Here is a 12,186-nt window from a genome sequence, read left to right as displayed (position 1 = left end):
GGAAACGAGGGGTTATAGGCACACGGAGTGCGAGTTTAGTCCTATCTTATGGTGGACCCCCACACATTGAGGGTGAACCTAATAGCCACGAGGGGGGCTAATGCTTTGGGCAACACTGGGCACAGATATAGGACTGGCTTAGCCTGCACGCCATAGAGGATTTCCTTCCTGTAATGGTCGGAAATCCACGCAGCTGGTGATTGTGTGAGGTCTCATTGGAACCTCCTATTGCGCTTAATCTTCCCAGTAACCAAGTGCAACCAGATAACGGCGCTGTACACTGGCCCCATGAGACTCATGGGGAAGGTGCGAGAGCTGGCTGGTAACTGCACACTGTCAGCCGACCACTCCCAGTAACCAAGTGCAACCAGATTACGGCGCTGTACACTGGCCCCATGAGACTCATGGGGAAGGTGCGAGAGCTGGCTGGTAACTGCACACTGTCAGCCGACCACTCCCAGTAACCAAGTGCAACCAGATAACGGCGCTGTACACTGGCCCCATGAGACTCATGGGGAAGGTGCGAGAGCTGGCTGGTAACTGCACACTGTCAGCCGACCACTCCCAGTAACCAAGTGCAACCAGATAACGGCGCTGTACACTGGCCCCATCAGACTCATGGGGAAGGTGGGAGAGCTGGTCTATGACCCGTCCTGCTTACAGGCTTCATTGCGATGTAAAATGACCTTGTGTCCTCCTCCATTTTTAGGAAGTGTTTAAGGAAAGGATCGGCTATACTCACTTACTTGAAGTACTGAAATCTCTGGGTCAGCCGTCGCGGATGCTACTGGAAGAGCTGCTGAACATGGTAAATGCACATCACTAATACATGTATACCAGGAACGGCTGATAACCGGCTACTCTGCGTATCACTTACAGAGTGATGACCATATTGCTGTGTATAGGCCAGATATGTCTTCTGCTGCACTGGGAATACTGGAGTCTTACTCCGCATGTACCAGAGCAGCAACCGCATAACAGGCATTGTGTCACTGCTGGGAGGAACACCAGCTCCTGCTAATATTATTGGGCTGCTATCAGAAAGGTCTTCCTCCAGGTCTAGTTCTGACCAGTAATACACAGACTGGCGGGACGCTGTCAAAATCCCGACAGGGTCAAAATCCCGACAGGGACAAAATCCCGACAGGGTCAAAATCCCGACAGGGTCAAAATCCCGACAGGGTCAAAATCCCGACAGGGTCAAAATCCCGACATTTAAAATCCCGACATTTAAAATCCCGACAAGGTCAAAATAACGACATATATAATGTACAGGTGAAACAGTCAACATGACTTTGTGTCGACATGGTTGTTTTCACTGTTTTTTGACCCGACATGTGCCGACAGGCGGTATTTCATGCCCTACAATCCACTAGGGCGTGGTGGGAGAATAAAATAGTGTGCCAAGCGCAGCGAGGCACCGTGCCCAAAGCAATCGATGCGAGGGGCTGCGGTTCACTTCAAACTGTGTCCATGTCGACATTCGGGTCAAAAAACAGTGAAAACACGCATGTTGACCTTGCGACCTGTCGTCACAAAGTGATGTTGACTGTTTTACCTGTACATTCTATATGTCGGTATTTTGATCCTGACGGGATTTTAAATGTCGGGATTTTGTCCTTGTCGGTATTATGACCTATTCGGGATTTTGACCGTCAGGATTTCATACCGAATCCAGACTGGCAGGGGCTCAAATCAGAATATTGTCCCATTGCTTGTGCATGTAAGGGAGCAGATAATGTGGACATCCCCCAGCACACCTTAATGGACCAGCATTGTATATGGTAATAGTACTGCAGAGATCTCAGTTACATACATTAGTAGCATAGGGTAACCCACCAGCCACGGCACGGTGTCTGCTCTGGTGGTCCTACACTACATGGTAATAGTAATGCAGAGATCTCAGTTACATACATTAGTAGCATAGGGTAACCCCCCAGCCACGGCACGGTGTCTGCTCTGGTGGTCCTACGCTACATGGTAATAGTAATGTAGAGATCTCAGTTACATACATTAGTAGCATAGGGTAACCTACCAGCCACGGCACGGGGTCTGCTCTTGTGGTCCTACACTATATGGTAATAGTAATGCAGAGATCTCAGTACATTAGTAGCATAGGGTAACCCACCAGCCACGGCAAGGTGTCTGCTCTGGTGGTCCTACACTACATGGTAATAGTAATGCAGAGATCTCAGTTACATACATTAGTAGCATAGGGTAACCCACCAGCCACGGCAAGGTGTCTCTGCTCTGGTGGTCCTACGCTACATGGTAATAGTAATGCAGAGATCTCAGTTACATACATTAGTAGCACAGGGTAACCCCCCAGCCACGGCACGGTGTCTGCTCTGGTGGTCCTACACTACATGGTAATAGTAATGCAGAGATCTCAGTTACATTGGGCGAGGCTTCTGGCTGTGCATTGGGCGTGGCTTCGGGCTGGGCATGGGACGTGGCTTCTGGCTGGACATGGGGCGTGGCTTCGGGCTGGGCGTGGTTTCGGGCTGGGCGTGGTTTCGGGCTGGGCATGGGGCGAGGCTTCTGGCTGGGCATGGGGCGTGGCTTCGGGCTGGGCATGGGGCGTGGCTTCGGGCTGGGCATGGGGCGTGGCTTTGGGCTGGGCATGGGGCGTGGTGCTGGGCATGGGGCGTGGCTTCGGGCTGGGCATGGGGCGTGGCTTCGGGATATGCTTTATGTGTTGATGTTCTGATATATCCTGATCACTACATATGTATACTGTCTCCCTGTTAGGCTGTGGAAGGCGAGCACACGTCTGTCGGCATTTATGGCATAAGTAACGTCCAGCCGCTGCTACTGCTCATACAATGGCTGCCAGAGATGGTGTCACATGATCTGCAGATCTTTATCTCCGATTGGCTGAAGAGGATCTGCTGCATAAACAAGCAGAGTCGTACAATGTGTGTCAATGCCAGCATGGTCATTCATATAATAGACACCCTGAACTATCACTACTCCCTCCATCCGACTTGTGCTGAGAATCTCATCAGCCTCCTGGGCTCGCTGGGCTGTCAGTCTGTGGCCTCTGAGGAACTCTTTCATCTTATTGCCTTGCTGCGGACAGATGACCCCAAGAAGAACCACCCCTACGTTGTTCCAGTCACCCGGGCCATGCTCACGATAGCCCGCAAGCAGGGGTTAGAGAGTGCCCTGCAGTACTTCAACTTGTCCCACAGCTCGTCTGGAATTGCGGTCCCCACTATTCACAAGTGGCCTGGCTCTGCATTCACGTTTTTTGCCTGGTTCTGTCTTGACCAAGACCAATCCACCATTGGCATTTCTAGTGGTGGCCCAAAGAGAAAGCAACTGTATAGGTAATGTCTTTATGCTGTCCCAAGTGCAGCCATTGTCACCTTTATGTCACGTCATTAGGTCTGGGATGGAAACACAAGGGAAGTGGGTCCAGCCCACATCCTACAGGAAACAGGCAGAGGCGTTGGGAGGTGGGTATTGGAAGTGCTTTGGTACTTAATCTGGAAGAACATGGGAATGTGTCCCCCAGGTCAGGGACAACACAGGCCTTGTCCTGGAGGGGTATTCAGTGTGCGGCAATGAGGTTATGGTCACTGGCAGTGTGGAGGAAGAGGAGGGAGATTGGAGGTACAGTAGGAAGAGAGGAGTGGGAGTAGACTGGTATAAGGAGTTTGAGCCTGTAGGAGAGAGAGACACAGCCTAGGGATTGGCAGAGGTAGCTAGTGTGAGAGAGGAAAATAAGGTGGGCAATATTAGTTAAGAGGTTAAATGGGACTCCAGAAGGCCAGAGACAAAAAGTTGGAACGAGGGTATAGCGCTGGGTCTTTAGGTAAAGATTTCTTCATTGTCCTTACCTATAATCGTCTCCTAAGCCACCTTACTGCTAACTCCATTCTAGACCCCCTCCAATCCGGGTTCCGCCCTTTACATTCCACTGAAACTGCCCTGACCAAAGTCACTAACGATCTACTATCGGCTAAATCCAAAGGCCTCTTCTCTATCCTCATCCAGCTTGATCTGTCGGCTGCCTTTGACACTGTTGACCACCCTCTCCTGCTCAACACCCTCCGCTCCTTTGGCATCACTGGCACGGTCTTCTCCTGGTTCAACTCATACCTCTCCGATCGCTCCTTCTCCGTCTCCACTCCGAGCTCCTCCTCTCCTACTACCCCCCAGCCAGTCGGTGTTCCCCAAGGGTCAGTCCTTGGCCCTCTCCTCTTCTCCCTCTACACCACCTCTCTGGGCACCCTCATCAGCTCCTATGGTTTTCATTACCACCTTTATGCTGATGATACCCTAATCTATCTCTCCTCCCCCGACTTATCCCCATCACTTCTGTCCAAGGTCTCCGAATGCCTCACGGCCATCTCAGCCTGGATGACCCAACGCTTCCTGAAACTAAACATGGCTAAAACTGAACTTCTAATCTTCCATCCCCCGAACATCCCCTCTTCTCCCACTATCTCCATCAGCATTGGTGAAACCGAGATCACGTCCACCGACCAAACGCGCTGCCTCGGTGTCATCATTGACTCCTCCCTCTCTTTCACCCCCCACATTCGTGCTCTCTCACAGTCTTGCCGCTTTCACCTACGCAACATCTCACGCATCAGACCATTCCTCTCCACTGACGCGACCAAAATTCTCATTCACTCTCTTGTCATCTCCCGCCTTGACTACTGCAACATCCTTCTCTCTGGGCTACCTCTCACCCGCCTCGCACCTCTCCAATCCATTCTTAACGCTGCTGCTAGGCTCATCTTCCTCTCCCGCCGCTCTACCTCCGCCTCCCCCCTCTGTTTATCTCTTCACTGGCTCCCCATTCCTTTCCGAGTTCTCTTTAAACTCCTCACCACCACCTACAAGGCTCTCTCCTCCTCCACAGCTCCCTACCTCTCTTCACTGATCTCTATCCACACTCCCTCCCGTCCTCTTCGCTCCATCGCTGACCGCCGACTGACCTCTCACCTAATCACCTCCTCCCACTCCCGTGTCCAAGATTTCTCTCGCGCTGCCCCCCTGCACTGGAACAACCTCCCGCCACCCATCAGGCTATCTGATTCCCTTACCTCCTTCAAGCGCTCCCTCAAAACCCACTTTTTTCGACTAGCCTATCCCTCCTCCTAACCTCTTTTGATCCTCCTATCCTGCCTCCGTTCCCCTCCGTTCCTACTTATCCTATTGTATTTCGTTCGTCCACCCACCTATTTTTAGTATGTTAACTCTTATGAGCAGGGCCCTCCTTCCTCACGTACTCACCCTACCTCATTACCTCACCTGTGCTCCTGTCCTGTTCTTCCCTTCCTCTACTTCATCTTCGGTCTCCTTGACTATTTTGACACCTACTTCTGAACTGATGCTGATTTTAGTTCTACCAGCTATACCCCTATTTATACTGTATCTTTCTACACACCCTGTACGTTACCTTGTAATTTTTTTTTTTTTTTTTTGCTATGTACGGCGCTGCGGACACTTTGTGGCGCCTTATAAATAAACGTACTACTACTACTACTACTACCGGTGTTATGGGAAATAGTTTCCTCTGAGTCCTGTGACGTCTTCGGCTGTCTGTACCGGTGTTATGGTAAATGGTTTCCTCTGAGTCCTGTAACGTCTTTGGCTGTCTGTACCCGTGTTATGGGAAATGGTTTCCTCTGAGTCCTGTGACGTCTTCGACTGTCTGTACCGGTGTTATGGGAAATAGTTTCCTCTGAGTCCTGTGACATCTTCGGCTGTCTGTACCGGTGTTATGGGAAATGGTTTCCTCTGAGTCCTGTGACGTCTTCGGCTGTCTGTACCGGTGTTATGGGAAATGGTTTCCTCTGAGTCCTGTGACGTCTTCGGCGGTCTGTACCGATGTTATGGGAAATGGTTTCCTCTGAGTCCTGTGACGTCTTCGGCGGTCTGTACCGGTGTTATGGGAAATGGTTTCCTCTGAGTCCTGTGACATCTTCGGCTGTCTGTACCGGTGTTATGGGAAATGGTTTCCTCTGAGTCCTGTGACGTCTTCGGCTGTCTGTATCGGTGTTATGGGAAATGGTTTCCTCTGAGTCCTGTGACGTCTTCGGCTGTCTGTACCGGTGTTATGGGAAATGGTTTCCTCTGAGTCCTGTGACGTCTTCGGCTGTCTGTACCGGTGTTATGGGAAATGGTTTCCTCTGAGTCCTGTGACGTCTTCGGCTGTCTGTACCGGTGTTATGGGAAATGGTTTCCTCTGAGTCCTGTGACGTCTTCGGCTGTCTGTACCGGTGTTATGGGAAATGGTTTCCTCTGAGTCCTGTGACGTCTTCGGCTGTACTGGTGGTATGGGAAATGGTTTCCTCTAACGTGTCACTATAAATGAGTGTGTAGTAATGGTCACCTTAGCATGACATCACTGATAACCACGTACACACGTGTGTGCCTGTAACCACCTTTCCTCCTGTTTTGGATTCAGCTTCTTTACAAATGGCGGCACAGGGTTTGAGGCTTTCATCGCGTCCTCCGGGTTCCTGGTTGTAGCTGTGTGCACGAAGAAGGAGTACACGACTGTCATCCTGCCCGATCACTGCTTCTGCGACTCCTTGTGGGTGAGGAAATGTCTCCATCAGTGCAGCACACTAGATGTATATGCAGGTAGCCAGCAGGGGGAGGGATTGGATGGACAGATGCGGGGGTGTTGTGACCGTTTGCAGGGCGTGGTGCAGTGGGAAATGGTTTGCGGCAGGAGCTTACTGGGCGTCTCTGGTGAGATCATTATCCTGAGACAGCACTGACTTGCTCCAGTGGTCTGATGTGAGACACCGGCGGTGGCTGCCACAAGGTAGCGTCTGAGTCCTTCGCAACCACTGCATGCACATCCGAATACGGCCCATACAGACAGTAACCGGATACTGGTGTTGTGGTCGGTTAGTCGGGAATGTTCCCAGCTGATCTCTGTAATATTCTCACCATTGTGAAGTCCAGCAATACTCTGCACTGGGAATACTGGGAAAACCGTATTCACCAGTAGCATTATTATTATTTCTATATTTATTATTATGAATAGCTGATATTCTCGGTCCTTAATGCACTAATACAGGCCAGGTTTTAAGGCTGTCCATTGTTGTGTAGAGAAAGTTAAATCAAATTCACTGAGGGTCTTTATCATGTCATATGTGCTTAAACACAGATTTCCTTAAAACCTGGACTGCCAGGATGCCTTGAGCACCGGTTGCTGGTCTATACACTGTTGAGCCGCTGCTGTGGTACTGAGACTTGTTCTATATTTGTGTTATTCGCCCACAGCACAGTGTCGGAATTGTCCACATACCTACTAAGCGGTCCCTGGGGTTCTTTGGACAAAGCAATGTATACATTTATGTTAATGGCCAGTTAAAGATGACGTCTCCCCTGAGGTTCCCTGCTCTCAGTGAGGTAAGTGCTCTTCTGCAGGTGGTTACAGCCTTGTCTGCTGCGTGGTCCTGCATCCCTGTCTTTACGTGGAAAATTGGGACATGGCAAAAAAACCCTACAACTTTCTAACTGTCCAATGTAAACTCTTCCAGCCCTTCACTTCTTGCTGTATCGGATCAGCCGGACAAAAGACCAACACTCCACCGCCATCTCAGATTCCTGACCCCCCTGTCTCCCCCCCAAGTAACACCAGTAGGACGTCGTTGAGTGGGATTTTCTCATCACCATCGCGGAGCGGGTCGCAGGGAAAGGCCAGTTCTGTCAAACTAATTTCAGCCGGGACCCAAGATAGTGAGTGGGGGTCTCCAACCTCCCTTGAAGGGCAACTTGGCTCCGTTCTCATATTCCATGAGGCACTGCAACCTGGGCAGGTTAAGGCTCTGTACTTGGCTGGTAAGTGCCAGAGATCCCTGTGGCTTCATTCATTGGGGGCGGCAGTAGTGTTGCTGATGGATTGTAGCACTGCGCGTTCTCTGTAGCCGAGTGCACACTATTCAGAGTAAAGCGGATCTGTGGCACACTCACAGCGGAGTTGGGCAGCAGGGCTGAGTGCACACAGAATGCCGGTTATATGTAGTTGTATGGGCGCTGGGAGGGCTGGGATGTGCACATCCAGGGCTGAGTGCACACAGAATGCCGGTTATATGTAGTTGTGTGCGCTGGGAGGGCTGGGACGTGCACATACAGGGCTGAGTGCACACAGAATGCCGGTTATATGTAGTTGTGTGTGTGCCGGGAGGGCTGGGATGTGCACATACAGGGCTGAATGCACACAGAATGCCGGTTATATGTAGTTGTGTGCGCTGGGAGGGCTGGGACGTGCACATCCAGGGCTGAGTGCACACAGAATGCCGGTTTTATGTAGTTGTGTGTGCACTGGGAGGGCTGGGACGTGCACATCCAGGGCTGAGTGCATACAGAATGCTGGTTATATGTAGTTGTGTGTGCACTGGGAGGGCTGGGACGTGCACATCCAGGGCTGAGTGCACACAGAATGCCGGTTATATGTAGTTGTGTGTGTGCCGGGAGGGCTGTGACGTGCACATACAGGGCTGATTGCACACAGAATGCCGGTTATATGTAGTTGTGTGCGCTGGGAGGGCTGGGACGTGCACATACAGGGCTGAGTGCACACAGAATGCCGGTTATATGTAGTTGTGTGTGTGCCGGGACGTGCACATCCAGGGCTGAGTGCACACAGAATGCCGGTTATATGTAGTTGTATTGGCGCTGGGAGGGCTGGGACGTGCACATCCAGGGCTGAGTGCACACAGAATGCCGGTTATATGTAGCTGGGAGGGCTGGGATGTACACATACAGGGCTGAGTGCACACAGAATGCCGGTTATATGTAGTTGTGTGTGTGCGCTGGGAGGGCTGGGGCGTGCACATACAGGGCTGAGTGCACACAGAATGCCGGTTATATGTAGTTGTGTGTGCACTGGGAGGGCTGGGACGTGCACATCCAGGGCTGAGTGCATACAGAATGCTGGTTATATGTAGTTGTGTGTGCACTGGGAGGGCTGGGACGTGCACATCCAGGGCTGAGTGCACACAGAATGCCGGTTATATGTAGTTGTGTGTGTGCCGGGAGGGCTGTGACGTGCACATACAGGGCTGAATGCACACAGAATGCCGGTTATATGTAGCTGGGAGGGCTGGGACGTGCACATACAGGGCTGAGTGCACACAGAATGCCGGTTATATGTAGTTGTGTGTGTGCCGGGAGGGCTGGGACGTGCACATCCAGGGCTGAGTGCACACAGAATGCCGGTTATATGTAGTTGTATTGGCGCTGGGAGGGCTGGGACGTGCACATCCAGGGCTGAGTGCACACAGAATGCCGGTTATATGTAGCTGGGAGGGCTGGGATGTACACATACAGGGCTGAGTGCACACAGAATGCCGGTTATATGTAGTTGTGTGTGTGCGCTGGGAGGGCTGGGGCGTGCACATACAGGGCTGAGTGCACACAGAATGCCGGTTATATGTAGTTGTGTATGTGCTGGGAGGAATGGGACGTGCACATACAGGGCTGAGTGCACACAGAATGCCGGTTATATGTAGTTGTGTGTGTGCCGGGAGGGCTGTGACGTGCACATACAGGGCTGAATGCACACAGAATGCCGGTTATATGTAGCTGGGAGGGCTGGGACGTGCACATACAGGGCTGAGTGCACACAGAATGCCGGTTATATGTAGTTGTGTGTGTGCCGGGAGGGCTGGGACGTGCACATCCAGGGCTGAGTGCACACAGAATGCCGGTTATATGTAGTTGTATTGGCGCTGGGAGGGCTGGGACGTGCACATCCAGGGCTGAGTGCACACAGAATGCCGGTTATATGTAGCTGGGAGGGCTGGGATGTACACATACAGGGCTGAGTGCACACAGAATGCCGGTTATATGTAGTTGTGTGTGTGCGCTGGGAGGGCTGGGGCGTGCACATACAGGGCTGAGTGCACACAGAATGCCGGTTATATGTAGTTGTGTATGTGCTGGGAGGGATGGGACGTGCACATACAGGGCTGAGTGCACACAGAATGCCGGTTATATGTAGTTGTGTGTGTGCGCTGGGAGGCCTCGGACATGCACATCTAGGGCTGAGTGCACACAGAATGCCGGTTATATGTAGTTGTGTGTGCGCTGGGAGGGCTGGGACGTGCACATACAGGGCTGAGTGCACACAGAATGCCGGTTATATGTAGTTGTGTGTGCCGGGAGGGCTGGGACGTGCACATACAGGGCTGAGTGCACACAGAATGCCGGTTATATGTAGTTGTGTGTGTGCGCTGGGAGGCCTCGGACATGCACATCTAGGGCTGAGTGCACACAGAATGCCGGTTATATGTAGTTGTGTGTGCCGGGAGGGCTGGGACGTGCACATCCAGGGCTGAGTGCACACAGAATGCCAGTTATATGTAGTTGTGTGTGCCGGGAGGGCTGGGACGTGCACATACAGGGCTGAGTGCACACAGAATGCTGGTTATATGTAGTTGTGTGTGTGCGCTGGGAGGGCTTGGACATGCACATACAGGGCTGAGTGCACACAGAATGCCGGTTATATGTAGCTGTATGTGTGCTGGGAGGCCTCGGACATGCACATCCAGGGCTGAGTGCACACAGAATGCTGGTTATATGTAGTTGTGTGTGTGCCGGGAGGGCTGGGACGTGCACATACAGGGCTGAGTGCACACAGAATGCCGGTTATATGTAGTTGTATTGGCGCTGGGAGGCCTCGGACATGCACATCTAGGGCTGAGTGCACACAGAATGCCGGTTATATGTAGTTGTGTGCGCTGGGAGGCCTCGGACATGCACATACAGGGCTGAGTGCACACAGAATGCTGGTTATATGTAGGTGTGTGTGCGCTGGGAGGCCTCGGACATGCACATACAGGGCTGAGTGCACACAGAATGCCGGTTATATGTAGTTGTATTGGCGCTGGGAGGGCTGGGACGTGCACATACAGGGCTGAGTGCACACAGAATGCCGGTTATATGTAGTTGTATTGGCGCTGGGAGGCCTCGGACATGCACATCCAGGGCTGAGTGCACACAGAATGCCGGTTATATGTAGTTGTGTGTGTGCTGGGAGGCCTCGGACATGCACATCCAGGGCTGAGTGCACACAGAATGCCGGTTATATGTAGTTGTGTGTGCGCCGGGGGGCTGGGACGTGCGCTCTGGTAATCATGCTGTTGAAACAGAGTGTAAAGCTAGTTGCAGTCATATAGATGCGTGCAACTCTGAATACAGACATTTGTCTGCATTGGTATTAAGGTTTGGTGTTGGTTATATAATAAATATATTAAATATGTGTCACTTCTAATTCTAGCTGTGTGTTTCACCAGGTCCTAATAGCTTAAGTCCATGGAAATCGCAGGACTCGGAACTGACAGACTTACCCAGCAAACTGCTTCTGTATTACACGCCTAAGGTTAGTGCGGAGACTTTCCCTCTATATACCATCACCCCTACAGCCATCCTTACTATGCAGCTTCCTTCCTCACTCAGCCGAAACATTGCAGGTAACTGAGACTTAAGCTGCCCATACACCTACAGATTTATCTTCAGATCTTTAAATGATCAGTTTTTTAAATTATTTTGATTTAACCGATTTATTTGATACAATAAATCAATTATCGGAACGTTCTTTATTTTGGTTTTGCGCCCGATTGCTGTTTTGTGTAAGTTTGTTATCTTCAGATCTGTCTGGTTGAAACAAAAACCTGGTGATGGATGAGAGCAAATGACAGTTGACCATTTGCTTGGAAATGCTGGAAAACTGCCAAACTGTCACTCAGATATTACCAGGTGTTTGTTCCAACCAGCCAGATCTAAACCTTTACTTACTTACCCTTTGTGGTGATGTCATGCCCATTGTATTCTTCTGTACAAGGGTAACTACATGAGAGTGGGAGAAGCTGGGAACATTTGCCAGTGCCCTGATCCTGCAGCCAAATACTAGCTTCCTGCCTGCATGGCTACTGATGCACCTCTGCCGTCCTCACACATTCTGTCCTACTTCCCAAACTCTGCCCTTGTGGTCCTTAGACTGTAAGCTCTCATGAGCAGAGCCACCGAGCCCGAAGCATGGCGAGGGGACGCGGAATACATGTAAAGTAATACGTGTCCCCTCGCGGGGCTTGCTGCGCTCGCCACGATTCGGGCTCGCTGCGCTCGCCACACTGTATAATGTCAACTCCACGCCGACGTGGATAGTGGGGGTATGGAAAGGTCAGAGGATGCGTACCGCCACCC

At 51.4% G+C, this 12,186-nt stretch overlaps 1 protein-coding gene across 3 annotated transcripts in view; it reads left to right on the top strand.

Annotated features, from left to right (window-relative positions):
- Positions 1 to 12,186, top strand: part of NBEAL1 (neurobeachin like 1) — a 150,480-nt gene that overhangs the window by 59,255 nt on the left and 79,039 nt on the right. For all 3 annotated transcript variants that reach the window (XM_083154142.1, XM_083154140.1, XM_083154141.1), the window contains 6 exons: positions 710 to 808; positions 2,752 to 3,332; positions 6,428 to 6,560; positions 7,258 to 7,386; positions 7,518 to 7,818; positions 11,277 to 11,362. In XM_083154142.1, the coding sequence (XP_083010268.1) occupies positions 710 to 808; positions 2,752 to 3,332; positions 6,428 to 6,560; positions 7,258 to 7,386; positions 7,518 to 7,818; positions 11,277 to 11,362 (1,329 nt within the window). The remainder of the gene's footprint in view (positions 1 to 709; positions 809 to 2,751; positions 3,333 to 6,427; positions 6,561 to 7,257; positions 7,387 to 7,517; positions 7,819 to 11,276; positions 11,363 to 12,186) is intronic.

This window comes from Crinia signifera, chromosome 7, assembly GCF_055691185.1.
Source record: "Crinia signifera chromosome 7, ASM5569118v1, whole genome shotgun sequence".
Classification (NCBI taxonomy): Eukaryota; Metazoa; Chordata; class Amphibia; order Anura; family Myobatrachidae; genus Crinia; species Crinia signifera.
The sequence above is the reverse complement of the archived record's forward strand: the minus strand, read 5'-3'. Positions and strand labels throughout refer to the sequence as shown.